This window comes from Micromesistius poutassou (genome assembly GCF_964030765.1).
Source record: "Micromesistius poutassou genome assembly, contig: SCAFFOLD_288, whole genome shotgun sequence".
Lineage (NCBI taxonomy): Eukaryota > Metazoa > Chordata > Actinopteri > Gadiformes > Gadidae > Micromesistius > Micromesistius poutassou.
This window is the reverse complement of record NW_028177597.1, coordinates 47,361-69,769: the sequence shown is the minus strand read 5'-3', so window position 1 is coordinate 69,769 and position 22,409 is coordinate 47,361. Positions and strand designations below refer to the sequence as shown.

General features: G+C 45.9%; 3 protein-coding genes across 5 annotated transcripts; all 3 read right to left on the bottom strand.

The window, feature by feature from the left end:
• Positions 1-4,677: 4,677 nt before the first annotated feature.
• On the bottom strand, positions 4,678-7,509 carry LOC311375882 (ADP/ATP translocase 2-like; the record flags this gene model as incomplete). The annotated part of the gene is made up of 4 exons (XM_084490909.1): positions 7,338-7,509; positions 6,032-6,518; positions 5,555-5,695; positions 4,678-4,835 (listed from the first exon to the last, which is right to left on the bottom strand). Exons 1-4 carry the CDS (start codon positions 7,446-7,448, stop codon positions 4,678-4,680), a joined length of 897 nt encoding a protein of 298 aa, XP_084347035.1. The 5' UTR covers positions 7,449-7,509.
• A 714-nt stretch (positions 7,510-8,223) lies between these two features.
• Positions 8,224-18,078, bottom strand: LOC311375885 (putative bifunctional dTTP/UTP pyrophosphatase/methyltransferase protein). 3 transcript variants are annotated; one of them, XM_084490913.1, is made up of 15 exons: positions 18,031-18,078; positions 16,901-17,009; positions 16,412-16,543; positions 16,256-16,303; positions 16,061-16,125; positions 15,912-15,976; positions 15,468-15,576; positions 13,980-14,268; positions 13,632-13,853; positions 13,336-13,498; positions 12,546-12,763; positions 11,317-11,449; positions 10,445-10,585; positions 9,322-9,444; positions 8,224-8,442 (listed from the first exon to the last, which is right to left on the bottom strand). In XM_084490913.1, the coding sequence occupies exons 2-15, from the start codon at positions 16,991-16,993 to the stop codon at positions 8,237-8,239; spliced, it is 2,007 nt and encodes a 668-aa protein (XP_084347039.1). In that variant the 5' UTR covers positions 16,994-17,009; positions 18,031-18,078; the 3' UTR covers positions 8,224-8,236. The 3 variants fall into 3 exon arrangements, with proteins under 3 accessions (XP_084347039.1, XP_084347037.1, XP_084347038.1); XM_084490911.1 differs by lacking the exon at positions 8,224-8,442 and adding an exon at positions 8,723-9,031; XM_084490912.1 differs by lacking the exons at positions 8,224-8,442; positions 18,031-18,078 and adding exons at positions 8,723-9,031; positions 17,706-17,724.
• Positions 18,079-18,737: 659 nt separating this feature from the next.
• LOC311375881 (P2Y purinoceptor 8-like) lies at positions 18,738-22,063 on the bottom strand (the record flags this gene model as incomplete). Its single annotated transcript, XM_084490908.1, has 3 exons — positions 22,017-22,063; positions 20,699-21,044; positions 18,738-19,482 (listed from the first exon to the last, which is right to left on the bottom strand). The coding sequence occupies exons 2-3, from the start codon at positions 20,989-20,991 to the stop codon at positions 18,738-18,740; spliced, it is 1,038 nt and encodes a 345-aa protein (XP_084347034.1). The 5' UTR covers positions 20,992-21,044; positions 22,017-22,063.
• Positions 22,064-22,409: the final 346 nt, after the last annotated feature.

Sequence of the window (22,409 nt, the reverse complement as noted above, 5' to 3'; positions counted from 1 at the left end):
CTGGGGGGGGCGCGGAGGTAAGACGGGGGCCTGTCAGGAACAAAGCGCCAAATTCACATGATGTGTTTTAGCTAAAAGGGTGAGAGGGAGACGAATCAAAGCTTGGCGCGGATCAAACGAAAGCGCAACAATAAAGTCAAGGCGGTTGCCATGGGAGCAGCAGGAGATGCATATCATTTATAAGTTGTTCTCTGCTCCGGCGCTGTCAGATGTGCGGGGGAATTGATTGTTATTGTTCGGAGTACGTGCGATGCCGCTGGAGGGGGGGGTTAGGAGCGAGGGTCAGCCCGCTCACACAGGAAGAGGAGGAGGAGGAGGAGCGCTTCTCGTCTGTCTGAACCAGCGGCCGTCTGTGATCTGTGTCAAAAGGCCACCGCAGACATTAAGAAACAACAAATAAAAACAAAAATAAACAAATTAATTTCATCACGTTATGTTGTGACAAATATTTGCCACCTCGAGGCTAAACATCCCTTTTGTGTTTAAGGCAGGTTTGCCGCCACGGGGACGTTTGAACATGAAATGAGAGCAGACCTGAGGTGTCATCGTGTGGTGTAGACTGCACACTTAAAAAAACGAACAAAAGTATTTTTTTTCATCTCAACAATTATCAAGTAATAATTCCAATTTGAAAAATGCGAGAAATAATTGTATGTCGATTAGCTCTCTCTCTCTCTACTCACACACACACACACACACACACACACACACAACCCCCCCCCCCCCCTCCAAAAAAAAAATCACATTTGATTGACATAACAGGGAATGTGTCATTTAAACATCTATCAGTGATCGTGTTCGCACGCGCGTGTGTGTGCGTGCGTGCGTTTGAGCGCGCACGCACGTGCTCGTGCAGAGATGAGATCCAGTCTGTCTGCTTCTTTTGCAGATTGCCCCCGTGAGAAATCCCAAAATAACCACAAAGGGCTTCTCAGTGGGTGTGATGAAAGCCCCATCAGCAGCCATTTGAGCAGTAAAAACCGCCAGCAGGTCCGCGTCCCCGCTGAATGACACCTCGCACGTCAGCCGGAGACAGGAGAGGGAGACAGCCTCTCATTTTGGGGGAGAGCAACATGGCTGCGCCTGTGTTATTGACATGATTCCACGTGTGTGAACGGAAGGCCGCGTGAGTTCTTTTTCTTTTTCTTTTCTTTTTTTGCAAGATTACTCTTTGATCATTTGATAATTTGCTGTCGCACAGACCTCCTTGGGAAGTAGTTGATGTAAAAAAAACAACAACCAAGATCGACTATATTAGACAACATATTGCACATCATCTCGATCGATGTTTAATTATAGTTGATTGTCGTAAACCGGAAAATTAAGAAGTAATATATATGGTTGCCTCCAAAGTAGGCTACAATGGGATAGATAGATAGATAGATAGATAGATAGATAGATAGATAGATAGATGGATAGATGGATAGATGACTAGATGTATAGATAGATAGATAGATAGATAGATAGATAGAAGATGGATGACTAGATGTATAGATAGATAGATAGATGTATAGATAGATAGATAGATAGATAGATAGATAGATAGGTGGACGGATGGATAGATAGATGGGTAGATAGATGGATAGGTAGATCAGAAGCAAACCACTGTCATGTAAGGGTGAAAACAAATAAAGATCTCTTTTCAGTGAACAGCAGTCATCAAAGTAATCTCAAACTGAAAAAGAAAACACGCTAAAGATTCCACTCCTGTCAGCCCCATGAAGACGTGAGAACTACAAACAAAAGGGCAGGAGAGTATTGTTCTTTAACTGCCAGAAGCCCTCAGGTTATTTTGCCTCTGCCTTGAAACGAATCAATGTGGCCCTACTCACTTTGAACAAGTGCGCCGCACTTGCCGAAATGAAAGGTTGGCTGAAGAGCTTCATCGTCGAGGTTACTCTTGTTTTGTCGACAGCGTGAGTGGATTTGATAAACAAACATAAACGCAGCCTATTAGCTCTTGATCGTGAGTTTGTCTACGAGAGAATAATTAACAAAATAAAAATAACGTTATGATCTGAGCGGACCCTTTGGATTGTGCTTGGATGTTCTGTCTTAAGAGACAAAACTTTTATTGTTTTATTATCGTTATAGTTTAAGAATTCAAAAAAAACAAAACATCAAAGTAGGCCTATTGCACCTGCAAAATCATGTTACATTGTTTGGTCAGGGTTAGCGGTAGGGCTAGGGGTACGATGCAGGAAAGAGAGTGTTTAGATGCATTAAATGTGGCGATGTGGTGGCAGCATTGAGGGGGGTGAATCCAGGACGCTGGTTTCATTGTTCAGCCCTCAGGAGGTGTCGTGGGCCTAACTTAACGAAACATCTGTGAAAGAGGGTGCCCACTTGATAACCCCAATGACATGCTGCATGCTGCATGCTGCTGTATTTACTGCTGTTAGTTGGGCCGTTTGTCTCGTGATTTTCACCTTTGGTTGGTAGCTTAGTGGTCAGCGTGCTTATAAGGTTGATTTGGGCAGGGGCTTCCGAATGTGTTTTCCTTGGATTTTGGCACAAGGGATTATAATATCTGATCCTGTGTATTAATGAAAAAAAAAGATTTTTTATTCTGGAACTGCATAATCATTATTAATAGCTAATGACCTGACTTTAGAAACTGCATTTGGAACACGTTTGTTTCCTTTCCTTGCTCTTCAAATACATATCTAGACGGCCAGACTTCAAAACCTTTTACCTTGTCCAATATCGCCCCCAAGTGGAGACACTTGACAGAGTATAAAATAAGCGTGTGTTGGAAGAACACAAACTCATTGCACATTGTTCAGGATTGTCAAGGTCATTGACTTATACGCATATTCGATTACATCATTTCAGATTAAGTGAAAGTCTACCCGGTTGTTTATCGAGCAAAGCGAGGGATCAAACGCTACATGACTTCAGTATTATTATGTATTTTTACTGGCCGGCGTGTAACGGTGAATAGAGAACACAGACTCCACTCATATTATCTTCGATATCAACATGTGGTAGTGGTTACATGTCGCTCTGCTGTCTGCGATGCAGAGCACAGTCCTAAATCAGTCATTTCAATATCAAAGCACTTAACACTAGAATGATGATTACTTGCAGGTGGAAACCCATGCTGCTTGTCAAGTCTGCAAGCGCGCAAAATGACTGAGCTCTTATCTGACATGTACAGTACGGCCAGTTCTCAATGGGCGAGATCGCATTACACTTGATTACTTTAGAGTTTTCTAGCCATTTTCCCAAATTACACCGGCCTTTGGTCTCCGTGAACTTGATGGACTTGTATGGTTTGCATTACCGAGCTTCTCTACACTGACGCCAGTAAACAAACCAAGCGAGCCGCGTCAAGGGTGAGCGAGTGCAACTTTTAAAGCGGTAGAGCGCAACAAATGCGTCGGTTCACGACAACGTTTGGATGTTTTGATTGAGTCGGGGGAATCGAATGTAATTGAAAGGGGGAAAAAAAGTATCAATTCAAATGCCATGAATTAAGAGGTATTGAGTTTTATTGAATCAATACAGACATTCTATTCAGGCAACTATTCATCCAGTGTAGGGTAGACATTTTTGCAGACATATCGCCTCTCTCAGAGTGTGCAGTGTGTGCGCTGGCTTTAGAGTCAAATGTATGCGCTTCACACACACAGATCCATACTCTCTCCTCTCTTTCCTACTCTGTCTCTCTCCCTCCCTCCGTGATGTCTGGGCCATGGAAATATGCTTGATGTCAGAAAGAGCCCAAGACGAGACTGACAAGAAAATGGCATGAATAATATGACCACCCTCATTACTCTTCTAGGAAAATACTTAAGGGAGGGATACGAAATGAAGAGTAAGGATACACTTTCAGTGTCATACGAAATAGCTATTACTTCTGGCAGGAGATATTCTCATATTCCCAAAAGATGTTTGTCCAAAAAGCTGACTGGCGAGAGATGTATCTGTATCTGTAAGGAATTAAGGACTGTTATTGTACATAGGCCATTATTATAAGAGAGTGTTTAAACCAACTGAATGGATTTAGTTTTTTTCCAACCCCCGAAAGCTGGCAACATCAATCCTAATTCTTCTAACTCCCACTCTTTAAGTTGTCAAATGATTGCCGTAACACATCCATAGCCATCATTTTAACGGCTCTGCATCATCTAACCAACATTGGAAACACTCAGCCTTTTCAAACGTGTCTCGGCCTTCAGCAAATTACACATTTGTGAAGCCATTGGAAAGGTGAGACACTAACATCGGACAATATGCCAAAACCGGCTAAACAAACCTTTGGAAAACTGCTACAAATGATCCACTTCTGAAATGGGCTACACCGTACAGTAACACAGATAGGTCCCTAATAACTAGGATCAACATTTTTGTGCAAAACGAGGAACACCTTGACTATTTAAACCCTGAACTGGGTCTAAACAGTCAGTGATTGGTTTGGTTTCTCTGCATTTATTGTCAGTCCGGACTTCCCCACCACTAGGAACACACACCCATGCAGAACGGCTGGGGGGGGGGGGGGGGGGGGGGGGGGAGGAGAGCTGACAGCGACCAGAGCTTAAAGGACACCAAGGTGAGCCACACCACCGCCTGCAAACGGTCCGGCCCGCTTCACAGGATGAAGAGGGAGGAGGAGGAGGAGGAGGACCACAGTCGAGGGGGGGGGGTGTGGGGGGTGTGGGGGGCGTCTCAGCTTCAGACGTACTTCTTGAACTCGTCGTACAGCACCAGCACGAAGGCCCCGCCCATGCCCCGCAGCACGTTGGACAGCGCTCCCTTGAAGAAGGCCTTGCCTCCTTCCTCGCGCGCGATCTTGGCCCAGCAGTCCAGGGTGGACGCGTACATGATGTCGGCTGGGGAGACACGAGAGAACGAGGAGGCACACACAATGAGGAGGCAGGGAAACGGAATCCGGAACGGTGCACACACACACGACGCAGACGAGTGTTTTTTGGACGGCGTCCCCGTCTGCCCCTTTGTTTATCTCCGTCTCTTAAAAGGGTCCCGTGGGTCCTGTGAGCGTGAGGAGCCGTTACACGCCGTTTTGAAAACCTGGCTCTTATGACATCACAAGTGGGCGTGGGTGTGTCCACCTAGATGTGTTGCTGGATAGATCGGTCTACCAGCCCTACCCCAGTGGACTGTAGCAAATCTATCCGTCACACATCTAGGTGGACACGCCCACCTGTGATGTCATAACAGACAGATTTTCAAAACGGCTTGTAACTTGTGACTAATCACACTCACACCTGGTGGCGCGTCACGGGACCTTTAAACCAGACGTTTGACTGGGTAACTCTCTTCTTGGTGAACTCACCGGGAACCTTGTTCAGCTCTTGTTACGTCCTTGTTCCCTGTAGTCCCTACCCTAGGGTCTTCCTACTGCGACTGGTCTTCCTCTTATTGACTGACTGCTTGGCTATAAGTGTGTGTGTGTGAGAGTGTGAAAGCCATGTTCTTGATTTAGAGGACACTTGGTGGTACACTGAACACAGTGAACAACCTATTATCCCATTATGTGTTCTATTATTCATCCCAAAGTGTGTCGGATACTTGAAACGAATGGTCTCACCGCCCTTGCGTCCGGACTGCATCATCATGCGTCGCCTGACCGTGTCGAAGGGGTAGGACACTATCCCCGCCACGGTGGTCACTGATTGGGCGATGGCCCAGCTGACCATGATGTGGGTGTTCTTAGGATCAGGAAGCATGCCTGAACACAAAACGGCAACATTGCTCCGTGACGACGGCCAAAGAGAGAGAGTCATGAACGTTAGGGTACAAACCTCACACGGAAAACAAGCGACGTGTGTCAAACCGTTCTGAGCAGGACTCAGAGATAATCGTTTTGCATGCGAGGACCTTTACATTCTCAGAGAGAGTTCTGATACATTCAACAGATATCACAGAGTTCACACACTGGATTGGACTGTCATGCCAAAATGCCAAAGTCCCGATCACACTAAAACCCCATCGCCCATCGCCCAGCCCACAAAAAGCCTCCCCCTGCGTCGCCCCCGCTGGACCTCCCCGGTCTGACCTGACCTACCTTTGGCCGTGTCGTAGACGCCAAAGTAGGCGGCCCTGTAGATGATGATGCCCTGCACGGAGACGCCGAAGCCCTGGTACAGGCCCTTGATGCCATCCGACTTCGTGATCTTCCCCAGGCAGTCGGCCAGGCCGGAGAACTCCCTGGTGGCGCCCGCCTTGCCCACGTCGGCCGCCAGGCGGGTGCGGGCAAAGTCCAGCGGGTAGACGAAGCAGAGGGAGGTGGCCCCCGCCGCGCCGCCGGACGCCAGGTTCCCGGCGAAGTAGCGCCAGAACTGGGCGTGCTTGTCCACGCCGCCCAGGAAGACCTGCTTGTATTTGTCCTTGAAGGCAAAGTTGAGGGCCTGGGTGGGGAAGTAGCGGATGACGTTGGCCAGGTTGCCGCGCCAGAAGGAGATGAAGCCCTGCTCTTTGGGGATGCGTACGATGCAGTCCACGATGCCCTTGTACTGCATGTCGGCGCTGATCTGCTTGCTGACATGCTGGACCTGACGAGGGGAGAAACACAAATGGGTTTCCCGCAAAAGAAAGAAAACGACAGGCCCGCGTTTCATCGTATGCATGGTGAACACTTTATCATAGGCTGATGGACACTGCCGTTTATCATATCTTAAATGACAACAGTATTATAGACAATAGATTTATATTAGCCAATGTCTATCTATTAGCGATAAGATGGACAAAAGCAAAAATATTTTCTTTACAAAAGTAGTTTTTATTTCCATAACAGAACGCAGGGAATAGGCCTGTGACACTGCAGTCACTGAGTCACCGCCAAGAGGTATGGGCTTGTATGCGCAAGCGATATCAAAATGAATACGTTATAGCAGAAGACGATATTAATCTCTACATCACATAGGCTGAAGTTAAGTACTTTTAGGGTTATAGTTGCGACGGATACGCACATCTGTCAATGCATCTGCGTAGTCACAATTTATAATCTGATACTTGCTTCTACGCAGATTATATTAATTTATACATCGCATAGGCACAAATTAAGATAAAGGTTTATGTCTTTCAATGCATCTGCGCAGTCACCATTTCTAAGCATAGTTGCGACTAGGCAGATGTATTGACAGATGTGCGCTGGTCATCATCACTGCAGGGAAGGACACAGCTGCAGTGCGCGCAGTGGTCTTACAAAAAAGGTCTCCAAAGGATAACATCGCTTATATAAGCTTGTCACATGTTGACAACAGTTAGGTCTTCTCAATTACTAATGTCAAATGTAACGGCATTATCTTGCATACAGAGCATGGTTCTTCATTCCCAGATTCTTCTCAACGGTGACTTGCAGCTTTGCCTACCTGGAGAAGCAGTTTCACCCGCTCAATCGGCGCTACAGTAGTTTTAGAAATGGCAGCAGCAACTCCACCTGCCAAAAAGTCCTTTGCAAACGAGACGGCCGCATCATTCATGGTTGCTGCTGGTTTGATTGGGTCAATTAAATACTGCTGAGGATGAGACTGGGAGGACAGAGCAAAGATGAGTTTCCGGCGAGTGGGTACCACAAGTTCAGCCGTCGGACTTTGCAAAATGAAAGAACAAGAAGTTCTTTTGTAGCATCGCGAGATAACACAGGAAGGGCAACGCACGTGATTCAGGCATCAACTAAAATGCGTTGTAGCATTTTAAAATACTATGAATATTACATATAGTCCTACTATTAAATAGATAATCTACATATATGAAACAGTTATATCATATAATATTACGAGTGTTTTAAGAGCAACCATATTACAATAGATGTACAGCCTAAATAAAATACATATTTGGCTTACTTAAACCAAACATGAACAATAAATAACTTAATAATGTAGCAACACAATTCGTTTATTTGGATTATGTTTAAAACAAGTCTTTGAACTACAAAGCCTGCCCTTACTAACGACCTGAGGAGCATGTTTAAGAAGGGAACACAGATCACTAGGGAGAAAGCGTGGGAGAACTTTACAATACCCTCAGGATTATAATCAATATCTTTCCTTACATGCTATATGGATGACATAAGTGTCGAAAAACAACAAGTCTTCTTAAGAGACTCCCGCTTTATAGAAAGGCAAAGTTCTGTGCCACCAGAAGATACTAATATTCAGGCCTGACACAAGGCAGTGTCGCCCAGAGATGCTTTGTTGTGATTGGGTAGTAAAATAACATGAAACAATCGTTTGAGTCAAAAATGTTTGTCATACAAAATGCACACCGGCTAGTTTTTAATAGCAAGGACGACATCAAGGAAGTTCCACGTGTGGGCGATGCGAACGTCCCCGAATCCGTACTGCCGTAGTAGCTGAGCATAATCTCCTCCCGTCCGCTCCTTGCCGTGTGTCTGAGTCAGCATGTTGAGGGACTGGAGGGCCGGGTACGACCTGGGTGTGTCCAACAGGGCCTCGGCCACGAGCACCGCACTCCCTGGACCCCCCCGCCCCCACAGACAAGAACATGATCTTGAGAAGAGCGCACATGCTCACTTATGACACTGAACACAGGCGTCCATAACACCTGCATGCATACAAACAGGTGTTGCTCAACGTGGTATACAAGACTATATAGATATACAGTACACCCGCAGACTACGTAGAGCAGCACGTATCAATGTTCAGCTACTGGTAGTGTGCCCTTAGCACGGATAATGTATGGACAGATGATCATGCATCATGTTTTTCATAGACAATATAACAAGCATACAATCAATTGTGTTTTATTTATTCATAATTACGACATTACAATTACAAAATGTCCGCACCCTATACACATCTGGTAAAAATACAGTTGGTCTCTGAGCTAGGGGGTCAATCTTTGACGCCGAGCAGGGCGTCCAGCAGGCTGTCCGTGTGCACGACGTGGGACACGGTGAACCCGTGGCGCCGTAGCAGGGCCCCGTACTCCCCCGCGCTCCTCTGCCTCCCCTCCCCCATGCCGAGGGCCTGCAGGAGGCCGCGGCTGGGGCCCCCCCCCCCGTCTCGGTCCAGGAAGATCTCGCTGACCAGGAGGCCACAGCCTGCGGCCAAGGATGAGGGGGAAGGACGGGCAGAGATATGTCGGCGGAGAAAGAGTGAGTGCAAACTTCCGACGTAGCCCGCGATTATCAAATCCTTTACAATCGGTGTGTTTGTTGTGTTGCTCATTCAATTGTGAAATGCGGAGAATGCCTAGCGTGTTTTTGTATTGTACAACCATGCATCGTGACTTTAACCGACCACTCCTAGCCGGCGGTGTACAAATTCCATTGGACATTCTTGAAAAAAACAAAAAAAGCATTCTGGAAATATTTGCGAGAGCAAAGTTTACCTGGAGTGCAAGCGTCGGAAATTTTACTCAGCAAGGCGTGCACCTTCTCGTCCGTCCAGTCGTGGAGAATCCTGGCCAGGATGTACAGGTCAGCTTTGGGAAGCTGGTCTTTAAAGAAGTCTCCTGTTAAAGACCAGCACAAAAGAACACCAGAGGTCATTCAAATAAGGTGACTTCCTTTTAAATTGTAGCAATTAGGGACTGACCCATTTGTTTATTTGGTATCCATTGAATCTGATATGGGGAATGTTTGGAGGAACCAGCTGGAGAAAGCTCGACTTTCCAAAATATACACCTGAAAAAAATCCCAACCTGCCCTTCAGGTGTATCACCCAAACCACTCCCCCCCCCAAAACACAGGACTAGCTGGCTTACTCTGGCAAAAGGTCTGCCTAGTCTTGTGGAAGACTCTGGTCATGAGACAATGAGCGGCCAGGCAGAGTGCGGCCAGTTGAGTAGGTAGACAGACAGGTTGGCCATCCCATCCAATCTTTCATACGGGCCAAATTATATTATTGGATGGGCTGCGACCACCACATATATCGGATTTGAACTTTTTTTTTTTTAATTGCTGACGCAATGTTAACAAACTAGTTAAGAGCAACCATATTACAATAGATGTACAGCCTAAATAAAATACATATTTGGCTTACTTAAACCAAACATGAAAAATAAATGCTTAATAATGTAGCAACACAATTAGTTTATTTGGATTATGTTTAAAACAAGTCTTTGAACTACAAAGCCTGCCCTTACTAACGACCTGAGGAGCATGTGTAAGAAGGGAACACAGAACACTAGGGAGAAAGCGTGGGAGAACTTTACAATACCCTCAGGATTATAATCAATACCTTGCCTTACATGCTATATGGATGACATAAGCGTCGAAAAACAACAAGCCTTCTTAAGAGACTCCCTCTTCATAGAAAGGCAAAGTTCTGTGCCACCAGAAGATACTAATATTCAGGCCTGACACAAGGCAGTGTCGCCCAGAGATGGGTGACATCTCTAACCTTCAACTAGTTAACAAAAATGCTTCTAAATAAATTGTACAACACGGTGAACGTTTGGTGGCCGACCGGGTGCGACGTGCGTTGGGCGTGTCGGGGGAGGAAACACTCGCCTGCCACAAACGAGACCCTGTTGTCCAGACCCGGGGGACAGAAGGCCCCACTCAGCTCCACCACGCTCGGCAGCTCCAACACCGTCACCGACATCCCGGGGTAGGCCTTGGCCAGCCCGTGCGCCATGGAGCCAGTGCACCCTGTGGGGGGAGGGTGACAGCGGCCGTTCGGTCGTTTAGCACTCAGCCATCGCCCAGGAGACGGCGTCACACAAAAGAAGGAACACACAAAAAAAAGGAACACACAAAAAAAAGGAACACACACAAAAAAAAAGAAGCAAAAGGGGGCGGGGTATTCTACTGAAGAGGAACTCACATGCGTGGATAACCCTTTCAGAAGGGGATTTTAAGAAGTGTATTTCCTCCAGAGACACGTATTTACAGTAGCCATTACAGTAGCCAATACTCTGCCACCTCCAGCACCGTGATTGATCAGAACAAATATGGAGAGAATGAAACTCCCTGATATGGCTAAAGTTTCGCCATCAGGTTTGAGGCAGAGGGTTACCGACACACATTCCAGGTAAGTACGCACGGAGAGTGGAATTCCAGTTTGAGTATTTATTCCAACAATCTGGTTGACTTTCAGGAAGGGCAATTGAAGGATGATAGGATGCAAAAAGAAATGATACACAAGCGTTTCAGGAATACGTAAAGCTTATGCGGTCGAAAAACTATTCCTTCTCCGCCATTTAACCTGCCCTACTCTCAGTCAATGGACTAATAAATAAGTCTAGACAGCCAGATTGGAGCTGGTCCGCAATCAGCCTTTTCGATTAGATCACGAGTCCAAGGACGGACTGGTGGGGCTGGTCCTTACCGTCGTGGCACGGTGTGTTTTTAATGGGTTTGCGGGTTTGTGTTGTTCTCACCTCCCAGGTCACAGGCGGTCTTGAAGCGCGAGAGGTCAAAGGCCGCGATCACAGCGGGTCCGGCGACCCCGGCGATGCTGTGCATGGCCTTCATGAACCGCAGTCTCCGCGCGTCGTCGGAGTACACAATGTCCTGCGGCGAGGACACGGGACACGATTAAAACAGAGAGTAACCCGCCGCATCGGGTTCCACCTCTACTGCCGCCAACTTACAACATCTCAGGTGGGTTGTGAACTTATACAGTATACAGTATAATGTATTCATCCAATAAGGCAAGGCAACTTTATTGATACAGCACTTTTCATACACAAGACATGTGCAGACTCAGTGCTTCACATTGAAACATTGTCTTACAATAAAAGGAAATAATAGATAAGTAAAAAGTAAAATAGATAGAAAATAAAGGCAAAGTTAAAAAAAAAAAACGTTTTAGAAAGTTTAGAAATTTTAGAAAGGCAAAGTAAAAAAAAAAAAAGCATTTTAGAAAGTGAGAAAATGGCTAAAGTTAGTAATAAAATAAAAAAATAGATAGAAGCATTGTAGATTTTAGATTTAGCAGAAAGCTAAAGCAAACATAAAAGTCTTCAATCTTGTTTTAAAAGCGTTGTCAGAGTTGGGGCAAGTCTTGAATCCTCAGGGAGTTTATTCCAGCTATTTGTTGCATAGTAACTAAATCCTGCTTCCCCATGTTTCGTGTTGACTCTGGGGATGATTAACAGATTGGTCTCAGAGGATCTTAGTGGTCTAGAAGGCTTATGTAATGGAAGCATATCAGTTAAATATTTTGGCCCTAAACCATGTAGGGATTTATAGGTTAGCAACATGATAAGGTTTTCTGCAGCCCAGATGCAGTTTTTTCATTGTCCAAAAAGGACGATCCAAATTGATATGAGCTTGTGTGTTTTCAGGCATTTGAGGGAACAAACGAGGAGGATAGATAGACACATGTTTGAGGGACAAATTTGAATATTTTCTTCCGCTCTTACCAGTGGCGAAATGTAATCGCCCGGGCCATGGCTCAAGATTTATTGATCCTAAATCATGCGTGTGCACATACATATCCGCATACACCCACACGTGGGCACATGTGCGCACACTGCGCGCACCCACACACACACACACCCCCACCCACCCACCCACACACACACTAAGAGGATAAAATACAGCTAAGACGTTATCTGGTCTCCTATCGGGATATGGATATAATCCATACATTGCCAGGCTCTACCTGAAACAGATCGTTGGTGGTGGTGGTGGTGGTGGCGGTCTGTGCAGACAGCTTGGCGTGTTGGTTGGTCCCCTCCCGGACTGAGCTCTCCAGGTGGGAGAAGAGGTGCCACAGCTGCTCGTCGCAGTGTGCCATGTACCCCAGCAGGGAGGAGGGGGAATCGGACAGCAGGAACCGCTGGGACAGACGGCTGTTCTCGTACACCCCTTCCTGGTTTGCTGCGAGGAGCAAAAGGAGGTTGGTTATGTTGTTGTCCACCAATGTATGTAGACAGGTGACCTCCCTTCAGGCATCTTGGTACATTGTGCTCAAGAGATATTGGTTTATAGATGAAATACATTCCTTGCAGATATTGCCATATATGCGTCAACTTGTTTGGGTCAAATAATTGTTAACAAGTACTTTATATATATAATATATATAAAAATATAAAAAAATATATATATAATATTTGAATGCTCTAAAGATATTAACTAACCCTATTAATTAATATTAACTAACCCTATGGACTATACAGGAGACATGGATCACAATACTGATAAGATAACCTTACACAGCGGTCTATATGTAATTATCAATTCTAAACCCGGGGATCTAATCTTATGATCGGTTAACATTTATACATTGCCTACTACAATACTGTAACATGCCAAAGGAAAACTAAAATGATCTGCTCAACAAGGCAATTCCTAGCAATGTCATGAAATACAACGATATATATAAAGTAAACACGGCAAAACGATACGGTCAAATCAAATCCATAACACGTATGTGCCGAGCGAGGACGGACCTCCTTGCTTGCGTTCCAAAAGGCCGAGGGACACGCAGGCCTCCAGCAAACACAGTGTCCCCTTGAGGGAGGCCTCCAGGGCCCGGGCCACCTCAGCCCCCTCCAGGCCGGGCCTTTTCTGGAGCAGGTCAAACACACGCATCTTGGATGCTGTAAACAACGCCTGCGTTGTGAGTCGTGGGAAAAAATAAAAAAAAACAGAAGAGAATTTTTGCTCAATAAGAGTTCCAAAAAAAGGTACAGGGAAACTTTATGTGGAAGCAATGTGTATGGGACGGTTTGTCCACATGTAATACCTTTGAGGCTTTAAATCCATCCATCAGCTCTATCATCCGCTTCAGGTCGTCGGTGTGCACTTTCTCAATCACGAGATTCATAGGCCCCCTGCTGGTCACCGGTGGAACCGCGCCGCCGGGTTCTGCCGACGCGTTCCCCTGGCCCTCGGAGCATTTGGACAAACTGTTGACCAATGCCCAGGAGCTGTCCTCCGGTGCACTTTGACCGTCTTTCCTCTTCACCTAGAACACGTTGGAGTAGTTAGTTTAAACGTATATGGAAAAAAAAACCATGTTATCAACTTGAGGGCAGATTGTCTATGGGGTCTATTGCAAAATATTTAGGAAGTTGCTTCACGATGTGTCCACCTTGGGGGCTGGGCTGGTTGGCGGGCCGTTTTGGATGGGAAGGTCTGCTGGGCGAGGGCTGCTTGTGGCAGGGCTGGACAGAGAGGACGCGGAGGAGGGGTTCCCCGTGGGGTTCTCCGCGCTGCCGTTACAGCAGACGTCGCCGGAGCTGGGCTCTCGGTTGAAGAGGAGGTCCAACTGCTTGCAGAAGCGGTTGAGGGGGAAGCCCACCACGTTGAGGAAGTCCCCATGGATGTACTCCACCAGCATGCCCCCCAGCGCCTGGATACCGTAGCCGCCCGCCTTGTCCCTGAAAGACCGGCACGCCGATGACCAAACGCACGAGGCACACTAAACTTTATTTATACAGCGCTTCTCATACACGAAGGCAGACTCAAAGCGCTTCTGCGTGGAAACATTGTCATACAATAAAATAAAATAAAATAATAGATAAGTAAAAAAAAAAGTAAAAATAATAATAATTAGAAAGTGTAATGTATTTAAGAAAAAAAAAAGTCTCTCTGGTATCAGATCAACAGTGTCTCTGGTATCAGATCATGTATCTCTCTGGTATCAGATCAACAGTGTCTCTGGTATCAGATCATGTATCTCTCTGGTATCAGATCAACAGTGTCTCTGGTATCAGATCATGTATCTCTCTGGTCACATTATTCATGCAGCGTTTATTCAGTGATTTAGCAGAAAGCTAAAGCAAACATAAAAGTCTTCACATCATTTACTTAGATAACATATATTTTGCCCACTTGCTAAATAGTGAAAATGCAAACAGAATGGCCAACCAAGGGTAGCTTAAAGTTCACCAGCCAGCAGTGATGGGGGGTGAAAACATGAGTTTAAAAAACATTCAGTCACCCACACCAATCAGGGGAGTTCTTTGAAAAAAAAGAGACATTCATATATGCCCATCTGACACAGGACCCAAACTGTCCGACTGCAAAGAATATCCGGCATTTTCCTTGAACTGAACCTGACTGATTTCTGAATTTCATGGGTCCGTTAAAAGAACTGGCCGATCAATAGGAAAGGCCAATATATTACCACATGACCCTCACGCTGGAACTGCTGACGGGACAAGCTCTCTCCAGTACATAAGGTCGGGGGGAGCCCAGTGCTGTCCCATCCAATAATTCATCAAGGAAATGACAAATTCAGAGTTGCTGCTGCTTCTATAGCTATCTACCATCTACCTGCTGCTGCTATTACTACTGCTATTACTACTACTACTATTAATACTAATACTACGACTACTACTACTCCTGCCACTACTACTATCCTTTTCTTTATGTCATGTTGTATGCATTCTTTTCTAATGTCCATTTATTTGAATGTCAGTGCTTTTAAACAGATTATTAGAGACAACGTCGGGTCCCGAGCTGGGCTATAATTGGACTTGGTGCGCCGAAGACCTTTGTGCAGACCGCACAGCACATCCAACACGGTCAACAGCCAGAGAGTCAAGAGGCTATCTACGTAGAGCGTTCAACTCACATGGGTTCCCCACTGTCGATGTAATCCCACAGCATAGTCTCAGACAGATCGGCAAACTTTACCCTCGTTTCTTCATAGAAATCAATGGTCTGGTAGTCAGTTTCCTCATCTACGGGGAAGAGTGTAAAGAACCTCGTTTTGGTCAACTTTTACATTCAGGGCATTGAGCAGACACATTTATCCAAAGGGACTTACAGCCATTCATACACACATTCACACACCGACGGCAGAGTCCAACGGGCAAGGCAACAGCCCAGGGACGCCTGAACACAACCTCAAATCGGGTTAGAACCCGCTCTAACTCCTGAGCTAAGCTGACACCCTAAGGAAAACAAACAGAACCATTGGAAACACTCTTCCAGGAACGAGCCTTTGGTGAACATTGGATCACTGAAGCAAAGAGGTAGACTTTTTTATTCCACAAAAAAAAAGTTCAATACATACTCTCGTGCTGGATGCAGAGGACGATGGCAACCCCAGTGCATACGCTGTGCTCTTTGCCACTCAGTCTAGGAAAAGAACATCGAATATGTTTTAGACTCTTTTCTTTCTGACCCGTTCATTGAAGAGTTCCCATTCATAATCATGCTTACCGTGACAGCATTCTGTACGCATCCTGCTTGTCCACTGGCTTCTCCAGGATCAAACCATCAATTGTCTTAAAAGGAAAACAGCACATTTGTCAATAGATAATTTGACACACGTCATTACATCATCAAGATAAATATAAATTAAAGTTAAATGCTGTTAAAAATGCGGTCAGGCCAATGATGCATGCTGCCTCTTACCACGATGGTGTCTGCTCCGATTACTATGTCAGGGGTTTTGAGGTGTTTCTAAAACAAGGCATGACACACGTCACATTCACCGTTATTACACAAAGAACACGTGTGCCGTGTGTGTGTGTGTGTGTTACAACAGTTGGGGCAACCAGCTTGACTCACAAACGGCATTCTCTTGGCCACCTCCAGCGCCTTGTGCCTGGCCGTCTCCACGGCGTACTGGTGGGGTTCTTTGAAGAGACTCTTGTTGAGGGTCTCTTTGAACCATGACGGCACCACCTCGAACCGTAAGCCCTGCGGCCACAGCACCGTGTTGATGACCGGAAGCAAAGACACGTTTAAGCACTTTGTTAAGTACAGCAGAACCACACTGTCAAGAAAGGGAGTTGAGCAAGTTGAGCAAATACTGTAAAAAAAGTGATAGGGTAACTTTGGTTCTTTTTACTCCTCCAGAATAACGTATAAAGTCAAATTGATATGACATAAGTGACCGATAATAACAGTGGTAAAACGATTGTCATCAGGAGAAAGTAATCATTTTGAAGTAATCAGTCGGACATACGGATGTGTGACTGTGCTCAGCTTTTGCATCGCAATGGAACCTGTCTTGGTCATCCAAATTGTGTAACAATATGCAGATCTAGCTCTTACAACGTTGGTGAGAATCTCCAGTCTCCGCGGTGAAGAGCTGGCCAACACCACCACTTTACTGGACAGCTTGGAAATCACCGGATTCAGCACCATGGTTCTTCTCTCTGCCCTTTGAGTACAAAGTCAAAGAGCACAAATACTGTAAATCCTACTTGGCAAAAAGGTGACATCTAGGTCACTTGACTTGACCTCCTTTTGACAATATCCATGTGTCATCCCTGCCCCCCCGCCCACACACACACACACACACACACACACACACACACTCACCAGTATTAGCGGATCGATAGCTATATAAAAAGACGCTTGGTCTTGTTTTACCAATGTGATAAAAAAAAAATATATAGGCCTATATAATTTCATGTCTTTTTTATTTTGTTTTGTATATAAGTATATATAAATATATAAATATAAGTATATCACAGGCCCCCCACATGATCAGCTCACCCCATTGTTTTCCAATGGGGAGAGCAGTGGGGGCAAAGTACGCTAACCCGCTGCCCTCTTGGCAAGACGCACGAAGTTCTGAGTTCTGGGGAGAGCCCGAACAGCGCCGGAAACCAGCGAAGTGCGAGGGGTGAAGTTCCGCAAGTTTTCCCACACGGGTTTGATTTTAAACCTCTACTTTGTCTAAGGACGTTTTAATTTGGCTTCCCGTCTGCGACGAGAAAAGTGTGTGTGTGTGTGTGTGTGTGTGTGTGTGTGTGTGTGTGTGTGTGTGTGTGTGTGTGTGTGTGTGTGTGTGTGTGTGCGTGTGTGTCCTTGTGTGTGCGTGTGCATGCATCTATTTAACAATAAAACTAACTTTAAACTTCTCTTGACGTGGTGACAGAAAACGTGCAGCCCGAAGCGTTCGCCGGCCCATGTGATCACTAACGAACCTCCTGTTATTCAGTAACATGACATTCATAACGCCTCACAACTCATTACCGTTCTTCAAACTTGATTCGCCAATTTTTGTCTGTACGCACAAATATGTCAGGAATCTTAATTATATTCCTGACAATACTGTTCTAAACGTATTCATGCTGCCAGACAGACGCGAGCAAATAAGAATAGATATACACACACTGATATGTTATCAAGGTAATGTGAATGACATGTTTTTGGATCAGAATGGTGCTACAGACCTGCAGAAGACGGCCGTCCAGGAAAACTACCTCGCTTCACTGCGGCGACGTCACCACGCGTCACGCGACTATACCGGAAATGCTTCCACCAATAGCGCGTCTCGGTTTAGTAGCGGTAGAGGTATAGAGATATAGAGACATTTTATAAATGGCTCTAAATAGCATGATAGAATAGAACAGGATCTAGAAGAAAATCAGCATCCCAAACTTATTCGAAATATTTTCAACATAAACAAATCTTAACGGCACAAAGCATGATATATACATATTTATTTGGAAAGTAGGAAGTGCAAGACAAAAAAAAATATGATAAGAAAGATGATTTCAAAATGTAGCAAAAAACGGGATCATGCATTTTTTTCTCACTTTGATTATCCCTCTCTCTCTCTCTCACTCTCACTCAGTCTCTCTCTCTCTCTCGCTCTCTCTCTCCCTCGCTCTCTCTCTCTCTCTCTCTCCCTCCCTCCCTCTCTCTCTCTCTCTCTGTCTCTCTCTCTCAGTCTCTCTCTCAGTCTCTCTCTCAGTCTCTCTCTCTCTCAGTCTCTCTCTCTCTCTCTCTCTGTCTGTCTCTCTCTCTCAGTCTCTCTCTCTCTCCCCCCTCCCTCCCTCCCTTCCCCCCCTCCCTCCCTCTCTCCCCCCCCCTCTCCCCCCCCTCCCTCCCTCCCTCCCCTCCCTCCTTCCTTGCTAAAGCGTCGCGTCGGCCCCTACTATCGGGAACCCCTCGCCCCGTGCGTATCCTGCAGGTCAGACATGTGGTGCGCCGTGAACAGGCTCTCCTTGTGCTCCGCCCCGTCCGCCCCCGAGCTGCTCAGGCTCCGCAGCCGCAGCATCTGCCTCAGCTTGTGCCTGAACTCCTTGGAGGCAAAGTAGTAGATGAAGGGGTCCAGGCAGCTGTTGAGCGAGGTGAGGCACAGCGACAGCTTGTAGGCCATGTACAGCGAGTCCTTGTAGAAGAACCGGCGCACCGTGTGCGCCAGCAGCAGCGCGTTGCTGGGCGCGAAGCACAGCACGAAGACCAGCAGCACGGTGGCCGTCAGGCGGATGGCGCGGTCCTTCTGCGCCGTCTTGGCGTCGCGGGCCAGCCGGCGGATGACGCTGACGTAGCAGAAGACGGTGACGCAGAAGGGCAGGAAGAAGAGCACGAAGAACATGGCGAAGAGGAAGCCCACCCAGGCGCCGAACGACGGCAGCGTGTCGCGCTTGAGCACGTCGAAGCAGGTGGTGATGCCCAGCTCGGGGATGCGGAAGGTGAGGTCGGTGGTCATCAGAGGGTACAGCACGGCGAGCACCACCGCCCACATGAGCAGGCACGCCAGCAGCGCCACGCTCTTCCGCGCCCTGAGCTCCCGGAAGCGAATGGGCCAGAGGATGCCCAGGTAGCGGTCCACGCCGATGGCCGTCATCGTCAGGATGGAGCAGTACATGTTGGAGAAGAAGCCGATGGTCAGGAACCTTGGGTGGGAGAGGGGAGGTGGGGGAGGGGGAGAGAGAGACAGCGGGGCCGTGAGACGGCTCAGATTTAGTCTTCAAATGATTACATGGAAAAATGAAATCAACACGTCAGAGTTTATTTATATTACCCTATCGGATGTTTATTAACGCGAGCTATGAATGACGCACATCCTGTTTGGAAACGGGTAAAGGTGTGAAGGTGCTTGCGAGCTTCCTCAGCCAGACACCAGAGACACACACCAGAGACACACACCAGAGACACACACCAGAGACACACACCAGAGACACTCCCCAGCATCAGGCCAGCGGCCCGCTGGCCTGATGCTGGGGAGTTTCCTGTCGTCAAACATGACCTTTCTGTCGTGTTTGGGTCAGATCTGACCGATTTCCTACTTTCATCAATCATAAATATTGTGTTTTACATTTTATCGTCTCCAGGCCTTATGATATCCTCCACACTATAGGCATTTGAACATATACAATTGCTGATCACCACGTTCATTGAATTTTGAGTGGTTTAGTCAACTTTGTAACACCTGTGGTGTTCCGGTCAAAAATGACCGCTGTAGGAAATGAATGGGTGACCCTAGATTGTGTTCATCCATCAGATAGTACACAACCACAAATCCACCATCACCACCGCACGCACACGCAATTTCTGTGTCTATTCTTTGTATATTCACTGCAGTTATTCACGTAAACCAGTAGTCTGAGACATTGTTTACAGCTTAAAGGGGAGTTAAATAAAATTTGGTGATGATAACATTTTTGTGTGAATGTAAGAGCAGTTTAAAACACTCCCGGTCAAATTTGACCGGGAGCACCGAAGTAAGGGCAGAGAAACGAACACGACACAAACGTTAAATTGGCTCTGAGGTTAGGTGTGGGTGTTTGTCGTGGGCAGCGTGCAAGCACCTTAAGACGCACTTAACATTAAAGATCCCATATTATATCACCAGGTGTGAGTGTGATTAGCCGTTACAAGCCGTTTTGAAAATCTGCCTCTTCTGACACCACAAGTGGGCGTGTCCACCTAGGTGTGTGCTGTGATAGATCAGTGTACCAGCCTACCCCAGTGGACCGTAGCAAAACGTTAGTCAACTATCCGTCATACATCTAGGTGGACACGCCCACTTGTGATGTCAGAAGAGGCTTCTACCGGCTGATCCCACTCCCACCTGGTGGTATAATATGGGACCTTTAAAGCTGCATGTACCTGCACATGCCGGGCCCAAGGGTCCAGTCATATCCTTTGAGCTGGTAGGCGATCTGGAAGGGCAGGGCGGCACCCAGGGCCAGGTCTGTCAGGGTGAGGTTGATCATGAAGATGATGGAGGGGGTCTTTGGCGAGGTGCGGAACAGCAGCAGCCACATGGACAGGCCATTCCCGACCAGGTTGACCACAGTGACCACCATGTAGATGACGGAGATTGTCAAGCTGGCGGGGAAGTTCTGGAAGAGGCTGAGGGTAGCGTTGTCCAGTTTGGTGAAGTTGGCACTCGGAGACATGACGAAATCCAAGGGGATCAGGAATACCCGGAATACAATCCTGGCACAGGATCCTATGAGATAAAAACTGTTTTCTTTACCTTCTGAAAATAAATAATGAGATAAAAGTGAATAACATACATTTTGATTTTGACCAAGGTTTCCAGTCCTGTATTCCAGTCCTGAATCAATAAAGTGAATTTTATTTTAAGTGAACTTAATAAAGGGAACTTCATTGATATGCGAAACTTGTGTTTTGATCTATCGCTTTAATAACAACACTCCAACTGTGTCTGACAATAAAACCACATTGTGTTCTGTACGTTTTTGGTGTGAACACAGAGGTGTTGAAAAAGAGAGTTATGTGGGTATGGGTGGGGCAGGAAAAAGGCAGGCATTATCTGTGGTAAGAGTTACCAACTGCCAACTGCCTTGCAGTTATGAATAGATGGATGCAATTATACTGCGTTACTACTGTTATGAGTGGTTCTTCAATTCAAATAGGTATAGACAGTAATATACAGTTCTAGTTCACTAATATACAGTTCTATTCAAATATTAAATATAACTAAATTGACTAAACAACTCCAGTTAAATGATTTAATTTAATTATTTAATTCCACTAAACTTGAACTTCCCCTTCAAAAAACGCAAATAACACTTTCCCCTCCATGTGGTGAATGTATTCAAAACCACAAACCGAAACAAAACTGATCCATAGTACCTAACACATTACTAAGAATATAGCTTGAATACATTGTATATAGTGTTCACTTAGAGTTTAGGAAAGAATATTTTGCAGTTACAATAATCTTAAATGGTGTGCCTATTTTTGAATATCTTCTCATTAATTCTTATTTTCTGAAATATATTTTTATCATTATTATTACTAGTACTAAACCTACAACAGCTACTGCTACTTAATAACTACTAATCATTAATAATAACAATATACTTAATACATAATCACAAATCATATATAATCCTCTCTTCAGGTCATATCCTGGTAACATTTCACTGAATGGAAAGTTTAGTTATATACTCACATATATGAACAGATGAGACAGAGCTGCTGTGCAGATTTCAGTGGCTGTTTGTACCTCTATTGTTGTATTACTACTGAGGAAACAAGATTGGGGCATGTTACAGTATTGAGGTTAGGCGAAGGAAGCAGTGCGCATGTCGTCACACATGACCACGGCATAGATGACCGGCGACCATGGTGCCTTCGTTTCCTGCGATGTCACTGCAGATCTATATACAATGTGGGCTGTGTTTCATACTCAAAAATACACAGTTGGGATTGATTTCTCTTACTGATTTTTCCGAAAGAGGGTTTCAGTTTCTGTATGCTCGTGGTTTCTGTATGTGTAAGGCCTCTGTTACGCACACATTTATTCACGTGTAAAACTATGACTTTCCAGTTGACTTATTAGACT